Here is a 19387-nt window from a genome sequence, read left to right as displayed (position 1 = left end):
GAGCTACCTGAAGTAACACATTCACTATAGTCATCATGCACTGTTCAGATGTTAGAGATACAATATAATAATAACCAGCTTCCTTTGTAGGGGATTTACATACTCTATACATATTACATACATACTGATAGCATCATCACGGAACCTGTACCAGGTAAACAAATCGGCATGTATTTTTGCATAACCAAACACAGCGATTTCATCTAGGGTTACAATAATAGAGTAACACCAAAGATTCCTATAGACAAATCCATCTGCGCTAACAGTGTGTATTCTAGCGTTAGGGGTTGTGGCTGGGTTTGATCTGGCTGTATAGGGCTGAGGGTTGTGGCTGGGTTTGAGCTGGCTGTATAGGGCTGAGGGTTGGGGCTGGGTTTGAGCTGACTGTATAGGGCTGAGGGTTGGGGCTGGGTTTGATCTGGCTGTATAGGGCTGAGGGTTGGGGCTGGATTTGATCTGGCTGTATAGGGCTGAGGGTTGGGGCTGGGTTTGATCTGGCTGTATAGGGCTGAGGGTTGGGGCTGGGTTTGAGCTGGCTGTATAGGGCTGAGGGTTGGGGCTGGGTTTGATCTGGCTGTATAGGGCTGAGGGTTGGGGCTGGGTTTGATCTGGCTGTATAGGGCTGAGGATTGTGGCTGGGTTTGAGCTGACTGTATAGGGCTGAGGATTGTGGCTGGGTTTGATCTGGCTGTATAGGGCCGAGGGTTGTGGCTGGGTTTGATCTGGCTGTATAGGGCTGAGGGTTGTGGCTGGGTTTGAGCTGGCTGTATAGGGCTGAGGGTTGGGGCTGGGTTTGAGCTGGCTGTATAGGGCTGAGGGTTGGGGCTGGGTTTGATCTGGCTGTATAGGGCTGAGGGTTGGGGCTGGGTTTGATCTGGCTGTATAGGGCTGAGGGTTGTGGCTGGGTTTGATCTGGCTGTATAGGGCTGAGGGTTGGGGCTGGGTTTGAGCTGACTGTATAGGGCTGAGGGTTGTGGCTGGGTTTGATCTGGCTGTATAGGGCTGAGGATTGTGGCTGGGTTTGATCTGACTGTATAAGGCTGAGGGTTGTGGCTGGGTTTGATCTGGCTGTATAGGGCTGAGGGTTGGGGCTGGGTTTGATCTGGCTGTATAGGGCTGAGGGTTGTGGCTGGGTTTGATCTGGCTGTATAGGGCTGAGGGTTGGGGCTGGGTTTGAGCTGACTGTATAGGGCTGAGGGTTGTGGCTGGGTTTGATCTGGCTGTATAGGGCTGAGGATTGTGGCTGGGTTTGATCTGACTGTATAAGGCTGAGGGTTGTGGCTGGGTTTGATCTGGCTGTATAGGGCTGAGGGTTGGGGCTGGGTTTGAGCTGACTGTATAGGGCTGAGGGTTGGGGCTGGGTTTGAGCTGGCTGTATAGGGCTGAGGGTTGTGGCTGGGTTTGATCTGGCTGTATAGGGCTGAGGGTTGTGGCTGGGTTTGATCTGGCTGTATAGGGCTGAGGGTTGTGGCTGGGTTTGAGCTGACTGTATAGGGCTGAGGGTTGGGGCTGGGTTTGAGCTGACTGTATAGGGCTGAGGGTTGGGGCTGGGTTTGAGCTGACTGTATAGGGCTGAGGGTTGGGGCTGGGTTTGATCTGGCTGTATAGGGCTGAGGGTTGGGGCTGGGTTTGAGCTGACTGTATAGGGCTGAGGGTTGGGGCTGGGTTTGATCTGGCTGTATAGGGCTGAGGGTTGGGGCTGGGTTTGAGCTGGCTGTATAGGGCTGCGGATTGGGGCTGGGTTTGAGCTGGCTGTATAGGGCTGAGGGTTGGGGCTGGGTTTGATCTGGCTGTATAGGGCTGAGGGTTGGGGCTGGGTTTGATCTGGCTGTATAGGGCTGAGGGTTGGGGCTGGGTTTGATCTGGCTGTATAGGGCTGAGGGTTGTGGCTGGGTTTGATCTGGCTGTATAGGGCTGAGGGTTGGGGCTGGGTTTGAGCTGACTGTATAGGGCTGAGGGTTGGGGCTGGGTTTGATCTGGCTGTATAGGGCTGAGGGTTGGGGCTGGGTTTGAGCTGGCTGTATAGGGCTGAGGATTGGGGCTGGGTTTGAGCTGACTGTATAGGGCTGAGGGTTGGGGCTGTGTTTGATCTGGCTGTATAGGGCTGAGGGTTGTGGCTGGGTTTGATCTGGCTGTATAGGGCTGAGGGTTGGGGCTGGGTTTGATCTGGCTGTATAGGGCTGAGGGTTGGGGCTGGGTTTGAGCTGACTGTATAGGGCTGAGGGTTGTGGCTGGGGTTGATCTGGCTGTATAGGGCTGAGGGTTGTGGCTGGGTTTGAGCTGGCTGTATAGGGCTGAGGATTGGGGCTGGGTTTGAGCTGACTGTATAGGGCTGAGGGTTGGGGCTGGGTTTGAGCTGGCTGTATAGGGCTGAGTGTTGGGGCTGGGTTTGAGCTGACTGTATAGGGCTGAGGATTGGGGCTGGGTTTGAGCTGACTGTATAGGGCTGAGGGTTGGGGCTGAGTTTGATCTTGCTGTATAGGGCTGAGGGTTGGGGCTGGGTTTGAGCTGGCTGTATAGGGCTGAGGGTTGGGGCTGGGTTTGAGCTGACTGTATAGGGCTGAGGGTTGGGGCTGCGTTTGATCTGGCTGTATAGGGCTGAGGGTTGGGGCTGGGTTTGATCTGGCTGTATAGGGCTGAGGGTTGGGGCTGCGTTTGATCTGGCTGTATAGGGCTGAGGGTTGGGGCTGGGTTTGGGTAAGGAAGTGGTAGCATAGATGTGGTGTGTCATGGCTGAGACTGAGCTCAGACTGAGAACCCAGGAGAGATTCAAGAATTTAGGAACAACCACTCTCTCTCTCTTTCTTTCTATCAATTCAATTCAATTTCAATTTCAATGTATTTATTGGCAGGGGAAACATATGTTTATGTTGCCAAAGCAAGTGAAATAGATAGTAAACTAAGAATAAAACAAATTAACAGTAATCATTTCACTCATTACACAAAAGTTTGAAAATAATAAAGAAATGTCAAATGTCATATTATGTGCAAATAGTAAATAGGGAAAATAAATAGGGAAAAATAATAGGGAAAATAAATAAACATAAATATGGGTTGTATTTACAATGGTGTTTGTTCTTCACTGGTTGCCCTTTTTCTTGTGACAACAGGTCACAAATCTTGCTGCTATAATGGCACACTGTGGTGTTTCAACTAATAGACATGGGAGTCAAATTCTTTGTGGGTCTGTGTAATCTGAGGGAAATATGTGTCTCTAATATGGTCATACATTTGGTAGGAAGTTAGGAAGTGCAGTTTCCACCTCATTTTGTGGGCAGTGGGCACATAGCCTGTCTTCTCTTGAGAGCCAGGTCTGCTTATGGCAGCCTCTCTCAATAGCAAGGATATGCTCACTCAGTCTGTACATAGTCAGAGCTTTCCTTAAGTTTGGGTCAGTCACAGTGGTCAGTTATTCTGCCGCTGTGTACTCTCTGTTTAAGGCCAAATAGCATTCCAGTTTTCGCAGCATTTTTGTTTATACTTTCCAATGTGTCAGGAATTATCTTTTTGTTTTCTCATGATTTGGTTGGGTCTAATTGTGTTGCTGTCCTGTGTCTCTGTGGGGTCTGTTTGTATTTTGTGAACAGAGCCCCAGGACCAGCTTGCTTAGGGGACTCTTCTCCAGGTTAATCTTTCTGTTGGTGATGACATTGTTATGGAAGGTTTGGGAATAGCTTCCTTTCAGGGGGTTGTAGAATCGAATGTCTCTTTTCTGGATTTTGATAATTAGCAGGTATCAGTCTCATTCTGCTCTGCATGCATTATTTTATGTTTTACATTGTACACAAAGGATATTTTTTACAGAATTCTGTATGCAGAGTCTCAATTTGGTGTTTGTCCCATTTTGTGAATTTTTGGTTGGTGAGCGGGCCCCAGACCTCACACCCACAAATAGACAACGGGTTCTTTAACAGAAGTTTTTTTTTGACAGATCTTAACCTCTTCAACCTATGGGAGCGCTATGTCATTATTGGATAAAAAAAACGTGCCCGTTTTAAGCGCAATATTTTGTCACGAAAAGATGCTCGACTATGCATATAATTGGCAGCTTTGGAAAGAAAACACTCTGACGTTTTCAAAACTGCAAAGATATTATCTGTGAGTGCCCCAGAACTGATGCTACAGGCGAAACCAAGATGAAACATTAAACAGGAAATGAGCTGAATTTTTGAAGCTCTGTTTTAATATCGTCTCCTTATATGGCTGTGAATGTGCCGTGAACGAGCTTATGCTCTCTGCCGTTCGTCCAAGATGTCTGCAGCATTGTGACGTATTTGTAGGCATATCATTGGAAGATTGGCCATAAGAGACTACATTTGCCGGGTGTCCGCCCGGTGTCCTGTGTCGAAATTATTGCGTAATCTCTAGGTCCATGTGCGTTCCATTTCTTCAGAAGAGAAAGTCACCTGCCACGAAGGATTTATCATCGGTAGATATGTGAAAAACACCTTGAGGATTGATTCTAAACATCGTTTGCCATGTTTCTGTCGATATTATGGAGTTAATTTGGAAAAAAAGTTAGCGTTTTAATGACTTATTTATTTATTTATTTTATTTTTATTTTTTTATTTTTACCCAAACGTGATGAAGAAAATGGAGCGATTTGTCAACACAATTTTTTTTTTTAAACTGAACATTTGCTATCAAACTGAGAGTCTCCTTATTGAAAACATCTGAAGTTCTTCAAAGTTCTTCAAAGGTAAATGATTTTATTTGAATGTTTTTCTGGTTTTTGTGAAAATGTTGCTTGCTGAATGTCAGGCATAATACTATGCTAGGCTATCAATAGTGTTACACAAATGCTTGTTTTGCAATGGTTGAGAAGCATATTTTTGAAAATCTGAGATGACAGTGTTGTTAACAAAAAGCTAAGCTTGAGAGCAAATAGATTTATTTCATTTCATTTGCGATTTTCATGAATGTTAACGTTGCGTTATGGTAATGAGCTTGAGGCTGTATTCACGATCCCGGATCCGGGATGGCTCGTCGCAACAGGTTAATTGGGGGGACAGAAGCACCAGATCATTAACAAACAATAGACATTTGACTTCAGATTCTAGTAGGGTGAGGCCGGGTGCTGCAGACTGTTCTAGTGCCCTGGCCAATTCGTTGATATATATGTTGAAGAGGGTGTGGCTTAAGCTGCATCCCTGTCTCACCCCACGGCCCTGTGGGAAGAAATGAGTGTGTTTTTGGCCAAACAAACAAACAAATTGCACACTTGTTGTTTGGGTACATGGATTTTATAATGTCATATGTTTTTTCCCCCAACACCACATTCCATCAATTTGTAAATCAGACCCTCATAACAAATTGAGTCAAGAGCTTTTTTTTATCAACAAAGCATGAGAAAACTTTGCCTTTGTTTTGGTTTGTTTGTTCGTCAGTTAGGGTGTGCAGGGTGAATACGTGGTTTGTTGGATGGTTATTTGGTAGAAAGACAATCTGTCATTTGCTCAGTACATTATTTTCGCTGAGGAAATGTATGAGACTGCTGTTACTGATAATGCAGAGGATTTTCCCAAGGTTGCTTTTACGCATATCCCACGGTAGTTATTGGGGTCAAATGTGTCTCCACTTTTGTGGATTGGGGTGATTAGTCATTGGTTCCAAATATTGGGGAAGATGCCAGAGCTAAGGATGATGTGAAAGAGTTTAAGTATAGCAAACTCTTTAACATCTCTCTCTCTCTCTCTCTCTCTCTCTCTCTCTCTCTCTCTCCCTCTCTCTCTCTTTCTCGCTCTGGGACTCCATCAGTAATCAGTCTGAGATGGTGGCTTGTCATTGCAACTGAAGAACTGTGTGTTTGTGTTTATGTGGTCAGCTCCCTGTGGAGCTGAGATAGGGAGGGAGGATGATGTCCCTTTTTGACTCACTGATGAGCCATAGGCCTGAAAGCCTGTCACAGTTTGAGTCACAAAGAAATGGAGAAAAAAGAAGAGAAAGAGAGAGAGAGAAGGAGAGAGAGTAGAGAGGGGGTGGGGGGAGCCTAATAGCATGTTATAGCTTGTCATAGCACTGAGAGATAAAAAGAGAGGAAGAGTCAGAGGGAAAGGGAGAGAAGTGGGGGAGAGAACTGTGACTTCTGGATGGAACATTCACCCTCTGTCTTTTCTTGTCTAACCTCACCTTCTCCGTCCTCTCTAGAGAGAAGAAGACAGGGAGGCGAGAGACTCAAAGGCTTTTGTAGGACTAGTGTGTGTGTGTGTGTGTGTGTGTGTGTGTGTGTGTGTGTGTGTGTGTGTGTGTGTGTGTGTGTGTGTGTGTGTGTGTGTGTGTAATGATAAACTGTGACGGATCATAATAAAAAAGAGGGGTTTAAAACGCTAGTCCTCTCCTCTCCTCTCCTCTCCTCTCCTCTCCTCTCCTCTCCTCCTCTCCCCTCCCTCCCTCCCCTCCCCTCCCCTCCCCTCCCCTCCCCTCTCCTCTCCTCTCCTCTCCCTCCCCTCCCCTCCCTCCCCTCCTCTCCCCTCCTCTCCTCTCCTCTCCTCCCCTCCCCTCCCCTCCCCTCCCCTCCCCTCCCCCTCTCCTCTCCTCTCCTCCTCCTCTCCTCCCTCTCCTCTCCTCTCTCTCCTCCTCCCCTCCTCCCTCCCCTCCCCTCTCCTCTCCTCTCCTCCTCCCCTCCTCTCCCTCCCCTCTTCTCCTCTCCTCCCCTCCCCTCTCCCTCCTCCCTCTCCTCTCCTCTCCTCTCCTCTCCTCTCCTCTCTCTGGCCTGAAACACACACAGATAACTCTCTATAACTTTAAAGGAAAAGAGAGAGAAAGAGAAATAGAAAGGGAGGTTTTTGTTTCTTGTCTTTTTCACTTGCTTCGGCAATATAAACATGTTTCCCATGCCAATTGTTACGAATAACGAGTGGTGGATGGAATCAGGCGCAGAGAGCAGGGTTCTGTCGTTTATCAAATTTATTACACCGGTGCAACTGAAAATGATCACGCCAACACACAGGGCGTATAAAAGTTGCCAGTCCAAAACAACAGGACAAAATAGACCAGAGAATAAAGATAAGAAAACAAATCACACCATCAAACACAGAGTAACAATAAACAAGCCCGCACAAATACCCAGCGGTCCTAGTGCCCTTAAATACCCTACAAACAAACCCTAATACAAAACAGGTGTACCCAATCAACCACTAACCAACACAAACGGAAAAGGAATCGATGGCAGCTAATAGGCCGGTGACGACGACCGCCGAGCCCCGCCCGGACAGGAAGAGGCACCCTCTTCAGCGAGGTTCGTGACACCAATAAAGCCCATTTGAATTTAAATCAATTAAAAGAGACACTGAAAAAGAGAGAGAGAGAGATGGAAAGGCAGATGAAAGATAAACTAATGGAAAGGTAGAAAGAGAGAGAGTGAAAAACAAGAGAGCAAGAGAGAGTTGGAAAAGAAGAGGAATGGAGACAGTGATGGAAAGAGAAAGGGTGATAAAATGGACAGGGAACGGTAAGGAGAGAGTGAAAGGAGGGAGGGAGAGAGGTATGCCGAGAGGAATGAACCAGCTCTCTTTAGCAGTGAGTATTCTGTCCTGCAGTCTGGTCTGTCTTCAATCTATATGGGGTCATTGAGGTCAGGCTGTCTGTAATTCTCTTTCTCTTTCTTTCTCTTTCTTTCTCTCTATTTCTCTCTTCCCCTTTTCTCTCTTCCCCTTTTCTCATTCTTCCTTTCTTTCTCTACTTTTTCTCTACTTTTCTCATCTCTCTGCATTCTAGGTGCCCCAGCAGGTGAGCTCTTCTCTCCTTCAGATTCATAGAAGATGAGAAAGAGAAATGGGGGAAGGAGGGCGAAAGGAGATAGTGAGAGAGTGAAAAGAGGGAGAGTGAGAGAATGAAAGAAAGAGGTTTTCCGGTCCCAGAGTCTTCTCTAGTCTTCCCCTCAGCCAAGACTCAGCATGAAGTTGCTTCAATGACCAAAACACCACCACGGCCAACTCTCTCACTCTTCCTCTCTCTCTCTCTCTCTCTCTCTCTCTCTCTCTCTCTCTCTCTCTCTCTCTCTCTCTCTCTCTCTCTCTCTCTCTCTCTCTCTCTCTCTCTCTCTCTCTCTCTCTCTCTCTCTCTCTCTCTCTCTCTCTCTCTCTCTCTCTCTCTCTCTCTCTCTCTCTCTCTCTCTCAATTGAATTAAATTCAAAGGGCTTTATTGGAATGGGGAACATGTGCAAGTGAAATAGACAGTACACCGTAATGAAGTAAACAATCATGAATAAAGTAAACAATACAGTCACAAAGTTTCAAAAGAATGGAGACATTTCAAATGTAATATTATTGGCTTTGTACAGTGTTGTAACAATGTGTATAAAGATAAAGTATGAAAGGAAAACAAATAAACAGATAAATATAAGTTTAATTTACAATGGTGTTTGTACTCCACTGGTTGCCCTTCTCGTATAGCAACAGGTCTCGTATAGCAAATACCACAGTGTAATCGCACACTGTGGTGTTTCACCATGTAGATGTGGGAGTTTATCAACATTTGATTTGCTTTTGAATTCTTTGTGGGTTTGTTTAATCTGAGGGAAATATGTGTCTCTAATATGGTCATACATTTGGCAGGAGGTTATGAAGTGCAGCTGAGTTTCCACCTCACTTTGTGGACAGTGGGCATAAAGAGAGCCAGGTCTGCGTATGGTGGCCTATCTCAATAGAAAGGATATGGTCAATGAGTCTGTATGTAGTCAAAGTCAGGTATTATGCCACTGTGCTCTCTGTTTAGGGCCAGAAAGCATTCCAGTTTGCTCAGGTTTTTGGTTAATTCTTTCCAATGAGTCAAGTAAATATATTTTTGTTCTCTCATGACTTGGTTGGGTCTCTCTCTCTCTCTCTCTCGCTCTCTCTCTCGCTCTCACTCTCTCTGCCAACTCTTCCCCATAACCTTGGCCCATTTGTTTGTTTACTAGTTAATTCAGAAAGCTGAGGTAAAAGAGAGGAGCTGAGTGAATCTAAAGCCAGTAATTCACACTGTCTCAGACACATCCTGGTATAAAAGGCCCAGTGAGTTCAACGGCTTTTTGTGGAACTAAAACATTTGTTAGTGTCAATGTGCATTTGATTACTTTTTTGGGAGGCCTAAACATTTCCAACATGTGAAAGAGCTGGATCTACTATTATATGTGTGTGTCTCTCTCGCTCGCTATGTTTCTCTCTCTCACTATCTCATTCTCTATGTTTCTCTCTCTCTTTCTCCCTCTCTTTCCATGGGTGTGTGTGTCTTTAAGTCCATCAGAGTGTGTTGTAGATGCACAGCTAGTCAAAGCCTCAGGAGAGACTGGCACCATCCCTTACCATGAGCTCTATGAAGGACACACACACACACACACACACACACACACACACACACACACACACACACACACACACACACACACACACACACACACACACACACACACACACACACACACACACACACACACACACACACACACACACACACACACACACACACACACACACACACACACACAGAGCCTTGGGCCTGTCAGGGTCTGTTGAGTTCCTCTAATGTGTATGTTAACCACATGGTGGATCTAAGAGAAGAGACAGGAGAGTTCCAGATCCAATGGTACACATTACTGTAGTGATTTTAACAAACAGTGACAGTGCAACGCCCTTGCGGGTCTCCATCCCGGGTTTTCCAGCCCATATAGACAGACATGCTAACCACTGCTCCAATAAGGGTAGTGGGTTCGATCCCCGGGACCACCCATACGTAGAATGTATGCACACATGACTGTAAGTCGCTTTGGATAAAAGCGTCTGCTAAATGGCATATATTATTATTATTATTATTATGATTTAAAGGCTAATAACAAAACAATAGTCAGTAATATAGTTGTGTAGTCATACTGTGTGAGTGATGATTTAGTAATATACTGTAGTGATCACGATTTTGCCCCCAAATGGCACACTATTCCCTTCTTGGTGTACTACTTTTGTCCAGAGCACTTTGACCAGAGCACTTTGACCAGAGCACTTTGATTAGAGCACTTTGACCAGAGCACTTTGATTAGAGCACTTTGACCAGAGCACTTTGATTAGAGCACTTTGACCAGAGCACTTTTACTAGAGTACTTTGACCAGAGCACGTTGACCAGAGCACTTTGATTAGAGTACTTTGACCAGAGCATTTTGACCAGAGCACTTTGATTAGAGCTCTTTGATTAGAGCACTTTGACCAGAGTACTTTGACCAGAGCACTTTGACCAGAGCACTTTGACCAGAGCACTTTGACCAGAGCACTTTGACCAGAGCACTTTGATTAGAGCACTTTGACCAGAGCACTTTGAGCACTTTGACCAGAGCACTTTGACCAGAGTACTTTGTCCAGAACACTTTGAATAGAGCACTTTGACTAGAGCACTTTGACAAGAGCACTTTGTCCAGAAAACTTTGACTAGAGCACTTTGTCCAGAACACTTTGACTAGAGCACTTTGTCCAGAGCACTTTGACTAGAGCACTTTGTCCAGAACACTTTGACTAGAGCACTTTGTCCAGAGCACTTTGTCCAGAGCACTTTGACTAGAGCGCTTTGACTAGAGCACTTTGACCAGAGCGCTTTGACTAGAGCACTTTGACCAGAGCACTTTTACTAGAGCACTTTGACTAGAGCACTAGTGGATCAGTCAGGCTTTGCTAAAAGGCATCAGTCCCATCAGGCATCAGATCTACTCCAGTGTTGGTTTGGGACTGTTGCTATAGTCAGCCTGGCTGCCATATCACTGACTAATCAACTATACTAGGCCTGGAGGAAATGACTGTGGTTCACACACACACGCACATACACTCACACACAAACACACACACATGCACATAAACTCACACACACTCAAATGCACAGCGACACACACAGCCACACGCACACACACAAACACACACAGACACACACACTCACAAAGAGATTACTGCGGTTCCATCGGACAGCCCGGCTCCACAAAGTCCACAGCCAATGATTTCATCCGGGTGTGAAAAGCAAGATCAGTGTTTCCTGTGACCTAAAAGTGAAGACTAATTCCATGTTTCAGTAAAGGGTCTGCCTCTTTAAACTGAATAAGTTGGGGGATTCTAACGGAGTCAGACCATGGAATGCAGAGACACACACTTCAGGCCCTGCTGCGAGGTGTGCTGGTGTTTATGACCTAAACTCTTCTTTTATTGCAACTAGAGGAAAAATCACTTTCTCCTGAGTCGTCTTTTCCAGTCAGCGCCTCCCTCCATCTCTCTCTCTTTTCCTCTCTCTCTCTTTTCCTGAGTCGTCTTTTCCAGTCAGGGCCTCCCTCCATCTCTCTCTCTTTTCCTCTCTCTCTCTTTTCCTGAGTCGTCTTTTCCAGTCAGGGCCTCCCTCCATCTCTCTCTCTTTTCCTCTCTCTCTCTTTTCCTGAGTCGTCTTTTCCAGTCAGGGCCTCCCTCCATCTCTCTCTCTTTTCCTCTCTCTCTCTTTTCCTGAGTCGTCTTTTCCAGTCAGGGCCTCCCTCCATCTCTCTCTCTTTTCCTCTCTCTCTCTTTTCCTGAGTCGTCTTTTCCAGTCAGGGCCTCCCTCCATCTTTCTCTTTTCCTCTCTCTCTCTTTTCCTGAGTCGTCTTTTCCAGTCAGGGCCTCCCTCCATCTCTCTCTCTTTTCTCTCTCTCTCTTTTTCCTGAGTCGTCTTTTCCAGTCAGGGCCTCCCTCCATCTCTCCAGTCCAGTCAGGGCCTCCCTCCATCTCTCTCTCTTTTCCTCTCTCTCTCTTTTCCTGAGTCGACTTTTCCAGTCAGGGCCTCCCTCCATCTCTCTCTCTTTTCCTCTCTCTCTCTTTTCCTGAGTCGTCTTTTCCAGTCAGGGCCTCCCTCCATCTCTCTCTCTTTTCCTCTCTCTCTCTTTTCCTGAGTCGTCTTTTCCAGTCAGGGCCTCCCTCCATCTCTCTCTCTTTTCCTCTCTCTCTCTTTTCCTGAGTCGTCTTTTCCAGTCAGGGCCTCCCTCCATCTCTCTCTTTTCCTGAGTCGTCTTTTCCAGTCAGGGCCTCCCTCCATCTCTCTCTTTTCCTCAGTCGTCTTTTCCAGTCAGGGCCTCCCTTTTCCAGTCAGGGGCCTCCCTCCATCTCTCTCTTTTCCTCTCTCTCTTTTTCCTGAGTCGTCTTTTCCAGTCAGGGCCTCCCTCCATCTCTCTCTCTTTTCCTCTCTCTCTCTTTTCCTGAGTCGTCTTTTCCATTCAGGGCCTCCCTCCATCTTTCTTTTCCTGAGTCGTCTTTTCCAGTCAGGGCCTCCCTCCATCTCTCTCTCTTTTCCTCTCTCTCTCTTTTCCTGAGTCGTCTTTTCCAGTCAGGGCCTCCCTCCATCTCTCTCTCTTTTCCTCTCTCTCTCTTTTTCCTGAGTCGTCTTTTCCAGTCAGGGCCTCCCTCCATCTCTTCTCTCTCTCTCTCTCTCTCTCTCTCTCTCTCTCTCTCTCTCTCTCTCTCTCTCTCTCTCTCTCTCTCTTCTGAGTTTGAAAGATTTTCCAGCTTCCAGCTTCTGGATTTTGGCAATGTATGTGTGTGTGTGTTCAAGGGTGTAAGGGTGTGTTTGTAGGAAGGGAGAAGAGTGTTTGGGCTGCAAGAGGGATAATGTGTGTGAAGGGCAGTAAATGGGTGTGTGCCATGGGAAAGGTATGTGTGTGTGAGAGAGAGAGAGAGAGAGAGAGAGAGAGAGAGAGAGAGAGAGACAGGGTAGTCCAGTGAGTTCACAGGGCCCAGGAGAGTAGATAGGAGTCAATAGACCATAGAAAGAGAAATATAACCAAACATGTCCTCCCCTTCTCCCCTCTCCCCCCCTTCTCCCCTCTCCTCCTCTTCTCCCCTCTCCTTCCCTTCTCCCCTCCCCTTCTCTCCTCTCCTCTCCTCCCCTTCTCCCCTCTCCTCCCCTTCTCCCCTCTCCTCCCCTTCTCCCCTCTCCTTCCCTCTCCTCCCCTTCTCCCCTCTCCTCCTCTTCTCCCCTCTCCTTCCCTCTCCTCCCCTTCCCTTCTCTCCTCTTCTCTCCTCTCCTCCCCTTCTCCCCTCTCCTCCCCTTCTCCCCTCTCCTTCCCTCTCCTCCCCTTCTCCCCTCTCCTCCTCTTCTCTCCTCTCCTCCCCTTCTCCCCTCTCCTCTCCTCCCCTTCTCCCCTCTCCTCCCCTTCTCCCTCATCTTCTCCCCTTCTCCCCTCTCCTCCCCTTCTCCCATCTCCTCCCCTTCTCCCATCTCCTCCCCTTCTCCCATCTCCTCCCCTTCTCTCATCTCCTCCCCTTCTCCCCTCTCCTCCCTTTCTCCCCTCTCCTCCCCTTCTCCCTTCTCCTCCCCATCTCCTCCCCTCTCCTCCCCTTCTCCCTTCTCCTCCCCGTCTCCTCCCCTTCTCCCCTCCCCTCTCCTCCCCTCTCCTACCCTCTCCTGCCCTCTCCTACCTACTGTATTAACAGACAGTGTTATGGTTGTTTGAGGAGTCCTGTCTTGTAGCTTTGTTCAGATATAATTCCCTCTAAAAAGAGAATAATTTGAATGAAGGATCACAGCTTTAGACACTTGCCTCTGCTTTGAGCAAGATTAAAATGCCAGCGAGAGAGATAGATAAAGAGAGGGGTAGAAGAGGGGGGATGAGAGAGATAGATAAAGAGAGGGGTAGAAGAGGGGGGACGAGAGAGAAAGAGAGAGAGAGACAGGCAACAGGAGGAAGGGGAAAGTGAGTTAGAGAGATAGGGGTGGTAGAGAGAGTCACAAAAGAATGAAAGAAAGAAAAGAGAGTCAGTGAGATGTGGGGAGAGTGAGAGGAAAAGTGACTAAAGAGTGAGAGGATAGTCAGTGAGAGAGGGGGAGAGTGAGAGGAAAAGTGACTAAAGAGAGAGAGGAGAGAGTCAGTGAGATGTGGGGAGAGTGAGAGAAAGAGTGACTAAAGAGAGAGAGGAGAGTCAGTGAGAGAGGGGGAGAGTGAGAGAAAGAGTGACTAAAGAGAGAGAGAGTCAGTGAGATGTGGGGAGAGTGAGAGAAAAAGTGACTAAAGAGAGAGAGGAGAGTCAGTGAGAGAGGGGGAGAGTGAGAGAAAGAGTGACTAAAGTGAGAGAGGAGAGTCAGTGAGAGAGGGGGAGAGTGAGAGAAAGAGTGACTTAAGAGAGAGAAGAGAGAGAGAGTCAGTGAGATGTGGGGGGAGTGAGAGAAAGAGTGACTTAAGAGAGAGAGGAGAGTCAGTGAGAGAGGGGGAGAGTGAGAGAAAGAGTGACTAAAGAGAGAGAGGAGAGTCAGTGAGAGAGGGGGAGAGTGAGAGAAAGAGTGACTAAAGAGAGAGAGGAGAGTCAGTGAGAGAGGGGGAGAGTGAGAGAAAGAGTGACTAAAGAGAGAGAAGAGAGTCAGTGAGATGTGGGGAGAGTGAGAGAAAGAGTGACTTAAGAGAGAGAGGAGAGAGTCAGTGAGATGTGGGGAGAGTGAGAGAAAGAGTGACTAAAGAGAGAGAGAGGAGAGTCAGTGAGAGAGGGGGAGAGTGAGAGAAAGAGTGACTAAAGAGTGAGAGGAGAGTCAGTGGGAGAGGGGGAGAGTGAGAGAAAGAGTGACTAAAGAGAGATAGGAGAGAGAGAGTCAGTGAGATGTGGGGAGAGTGAGAGAAAGAGTGACTTAAGAGAGAGAGGAGAGAGTCAGTGAGATGTGGGGAGAGTGAGAGAGAGTGACTAAAGAGAGAGAGGAGAGTCAGTGAGAGAGGGGGAGAGTGAGAGAAAGAGTGACTAAAGAGAGATAGGAGAGAGTCAGTGAGATGTGGGGAGAGTGAGAGAAAGAGTGACTAAAGAGAGAGAGGAGAGTCAGTGAGAGAGGGGGAGAGTGAGAGAAAGAGTGACTAAAGAGAGATAGGAGATAGAGAGTCAGTGAGATGTGGGGAGAGTGAGAGAAAGAGTGACTTAAGAGAGAGAGGAGAGAGTCAGTGAGATGTGGGGAGAGTGAGAGAAAGAGTGACTAAAGAGAGAGAGGAGAGTCAGTGAGAGAGGGGGAGAGTGAGAGAAAGAGTGACTAAAGAGAGAGAAGAGAGAGAGTCAGTGAGATGTGGGGAGAGTGAGAGAAAGAGTGACTTAAGAGAGAGAGGAGAGAGTCAGTGAGATGTGGGGAGAGTGAGAGAAAGAGTGACTAAAGAGAGAGAGAGTCAGTGAGATTTGGGGAGAGTGAGAGAAAGAGTGACTAAAGAGAGAGAGGAGAGTCAGTGAGATGTGGGGAGAGTGAGAGAAAGAGTGACTAAAGAGTGAGAGGAGAGTCAGTGAGAGAGGGGGAGAGTGAGAGAAAGAGTGACTTAAGAGAGATAGGAGAGAGTCAGTGAGATGTGGGGAGAGTGAGAGAAAGAGTGACTAAAGAGAGAGAGAGTCAGTGAGATGTGGGGAGAGTGAGAGAAAGAGTGACTAAAGAGAGAGAGGAGAGTCAGTGAGAGAGGGGGAGAGTGAGAGAAAGAGTGACTAAAGAGAGAGAGGAGAGTCAGTGAGAGAGGGGGAGAGTGAGAGAAAGAGTGACTAAAGAGAGATAGGAGAGAGAGAGTCAGTGAGATGTGGGGAGAGTGAGAGAAAGAGTGACTTAAGAGAGAGAGGAGAGAGTCAGTGAGATGTGGGGAGAGTGAGAGAAAGAGTGACTAAAGAGAGAGAGGAGAGTCAGTGAGAGAGGGGGAGAGTGAGAGAAAGAGTGACTAAAGAGAGAGAGGAGAGTCAGTGAGAGAGGGGGAGAGTGAGAGAAAGAGTGACTAAAGAGAGAGATGAGAGTCAGTGAGATGTGGAGAGAGTGAGAGAAAGAGTGACTAAAGAGAGAGAGGAGAGTCAGTGAGAGAGGGGGAGAGTGAGAGAAAGAGTGACTAAAGAGAGATAGGAGATAGAGAGTCAGTGAGATGTGGGGAGAGTGAGAGAAAGAGTGACTTAAGAGAGAGAGGAGAGAGTCAGTGAGATGTGGGGAGAGTGAGAGAAAGAGTGACTTAAGAGAGAGAGGAGAGAGTCAGTGAGATGTGGGGAGAGTGAGAGAAAGAGTGACTAAAGAGAGATAGGAGATAGAGAGTCAGTGAGATGTGGGGAGAGTGAGAGAAAGAGTGACTTAAGAGAGAGAGAGAGAGTCAGTGAGATGTGGGGAGAGTGAGAGAAAGAGTGACTAAAGAGAGAGAGGAGAGTCAGTGAGAGAGGGGGAGAGTGAGAGAAAGAGTGACTAAAGAGAGATAGGAGATAGAGAGTCAGTGAGATGTGGGGAGAGTGAGAGAAAGAGTGACTTAAGAGAGAGAGGAGAGAGTCAGTGAGATGTGGGGAGAGTGAGAGAAAGAGTGACTTAAGAGAGAGAGGAGAGAGTCAGTGAGATGTGGGGAGAGTGAGAGAAAGAGTGACTAAAGAGAGATAGGAGATAGAGAGTCAGTGAGATGTGGGGAGAGTGAGAGAAAGAGTGACTTAAGAGAGAGAGGAGAGAGTCAGTGAGATGTGGGGAGAGTGAGAGAAAGAGTGACTAAAGAGAGAGAGAGGAGAGTCAGTGAGAGAGGGGGAGAGTGAGAGAAAGAGTGACTAAAGAGAGAGAAGAGAGAGAGAGTCAGTGAGATGTGGGGAGAGTGAGAGAAAGACTGACTTAAGAGAGAGAGGAGAGAGTCAGTGAGATGTGGGGAGAGTGAGAGAAAGTGTGCCATCACAGCAGAGAGGAGAGAGAGAGAGTCAGTGAGAGAGCAGGAGAGTGAGAATGCTGTAGGCTTTAAGGATATCCTAATGCCTCCAGCACAGTAAGCCTCTGTCTCCCCAAACAATTTTAAAAACCAGACCAAACGTAAACACGGCCCTTCACACAGGGCTCAGAGGGGTTAGGGGTCCTGTGACTGAAGATAAACCACAACATTAGAGATATGGTAAAGAACAGGGGACTTTCAGACATGGGGAGCAATACTGAGGACACCTGATGTTGTATATTACAGCATGTGCCAACATTACTATGTCAACAGGCCTTCTGAAAGTATTCCTATGATTAATGCTACCAGCTCTCACAATCTCATGTCACAATTAGACGTCCATCCACGTTTCTCAAACGTCAAATTTCTAAGTGTTCAAGGTTAAGTTTAGGCATAAACTCAGAATTTTTAAGGTTAGGGTTAAGTTCAGACATAGGGTTAAGGTTTGGGATAGGCTTAAAAAAATACATTAAAAGAAAACTTTACAACCATACAACTTTCATAGACACACAATACAGATGGAGGAACTTCATTTGGGCCAGTTTGATACACCAGGAAAATAATCCTGCAGTAACATGAAGTGTGAATTATTATGTGGGTTATAATTCATGTAATTTCTTTGTAGGTTTTTTGTTAGAGCAAATAAAGTCTGAAATGTTAAAGTGGAAATGACAAACTTTAGATGGATTTAATAAAGATCCTACATCTGTAAGACTGCGTTCCAAATGACACCATGTTCCCATTTTAGTGCACCACTTTGACCAAGGCCTATTAGAGCTTTGGTCAAAAGTAGTGTGCTATATAGGGAATAGGGTTCCATTTGGGACGCACATTATGTCTAAATATTGATCTCTGTATTGGAACGTAAGACGAGAGCCACACTCTGTCCATGTAGTCAGACAGAACCTGTCAGTTAAATATTGATGTATCCTCTGAGAGGATGACTTGAGGGGAGGAGAGTACAGAGGAGGCCCCTAGTAGATGTGTTGATTATTATCAAATCTAATAGCTTGACACACACACACAATCATGCACACACAGACACGTATGTACGTAAGCACGCACTCACTGACATGCACACACACACACACACACACACACACACACACACACACACACACACACACACACACACACACACACACACACACACACACACACACACACACACACACACACACACACACACACACACACACACACACACACACACACACACACACACACACACACACACACACACACACACGTGTCTCAGCTTGCCTGGCCCGCTAATCATGGCCGCGGCTCACACACTGAGCCGGCTTACAGACACACACAGAGCGGAGGGCAGGCTGCAACTCCGCATGTACAGACCAGAGATAAACACAGGAAAGATCACAGTCCAATCCTAACCTTTTAACCATTAATGGAAACCTCTCCCTACTACAAGTTTGAATAGACACACACAAACAAACACGTATACACACATATAAACACAGCCACATACACACAAGCACACACACACACACACACACACACACACACACACACACACACACACACACACACACACACACACACACACACACACACACACACACACACACACACACACACACACACACACACACACACACACACACACACACACACACACACACACACACACACACACACACACACACACACACACACACACACACACACACACACATTGGCAAGCAATCTTACCTGGAGAGAGATCCCCCTCACTCTGCTCCCCCGAGTCGGAATCCATTTTCTCCTCCTAAACTCTGGACAGAGAACCTTTTATTCTCTCTCTCTCTCGCTCTCTCTGTCTCCCTTGCTCTCTCGCTCTCTCGCTTTCTCTCTCCCACTCTTCCACAGCGAGTTAGCTTCTTCCCCTCTCTCTTTCTCTCGTTTTTTTGTTGCTCTATCGAGTGAAACTCTCCTCTCTGGCTGGAACACAACAGCTGAGTAGGGAATAGCTGTGCTGGCTGAAAGCCCTGATTTGCTGAGCTGTACCTCTTTTGCTCTTTATTTTTTTGCTCCCTCTTTCTCCCTCTTTCTTTCTCTCTTCTCACTGGCTCCCTCCCTCACTCGCTAACTGTGCTGACTCTTTCAATATCTCTCTTCCTCTCCTCTTCTTTCCTCCTCCTGTCCCTCCTCCCTCCGTCATTCTGGTCAGTCCTTCCCTCCCTCTCTCCCTCTCTTTCCTTCCCTCCCTCTCTTTCTCTCTGGGCTGTCACTCTCTGTCACTCTTCCTCAGCGCTCTCAATATCTATCTTTATTTTCTGTCACACTCCCTTTCTCTCCTCCTGTGCTCACTCCCTCTCTGCAAGCGCTAACCCCCTCTCTCTGCATGCGGTCTCTCTCTCTCTCTCTCTGATCATTAAGTTATGTGTGCGTTTCACTGTGGGAGAGGAGAAACTGAAGCCAGTAGCAGCAGTAGCTAGTTTTTTCACCACAAGCTCAATCCCCTGCCTTCCCTCTTTCTCCCCCTTCCCCTTCGCTCCTGCCCCTTCCCTTCCCTCCTCCCCTTCCCTCCCCCTTCCCTCCCCCTCCACTTCTTCCCCTTCCCTCCTCCCCCTTCCCTCCCCTCCACTTCTTCCCCTTCCCTCCTCCCCGCTTCCTCCTTCCCCTGCCCTTCTTCCCTCCTCTCCCCCTTCCTCCTGGTTATTGGCTCATAGTCAGTCATTAGAGAACCCTGTACCGCTCTGACTCACCATGACCAGAAGTCTCTAGCTCGACTCTAGGGTGAAGGTTCCCTTCCCTA

At 47.3% G+C, this 19387-nt stretch overlaps 1 protein-coding gene across 1 annotated transcript in view; it reads right to left on the bottom strand.

Annotated features, from left to right (window-relative positions):
- The window catches only part of tnfaip8l3 (tumor necrosis factor, alpha-induced protein 8-like 3), a 45214-nt gene extending 26239 nt beyond the window's left edge, over positions 1 to 18975 (bottom strand). Inside the window, exon 1 of the mRNA XM_052515904.1 lies at positions 18343 to 18975. Within this exon, the coding sequence (XP_052371864.1) occupies positions 18343 to 18388 (46 nt within the window). The 5' untranslated portion in view covers positions 18389 to 18975. The remainder of the gene's footprint in view (positions 1 to 18342) is intronic.
- Positions 18976 to 19387: the final 412 nt, after the last annotated feature.

The sequence above is a fragment of the Oncorhynchus keta genome, unplaced genomic scaffold (genome assembly GCF_023373465.1).
Source record: "Oncorhynchus keta strain PuntledgeMale-10-30-2019 unplaced genomic scaffold, Oket_V2 Un_scaffold_3531_pilon_pilon, whole genome shotgun sequence".
In the NCBI taxonomy this organism is placed as follows: domain Eukaryota; kingdom Metazoa; phylum Chordata; class Actinopteri; order Salmoniformes; family Salmonidae; genus Oncorhynchus; species Oncorhynchus keta.
Note: the sequence above shows the minus strand (reverse complement) of the source record. Positions and strands in the feature narration are given on the sequence as shown.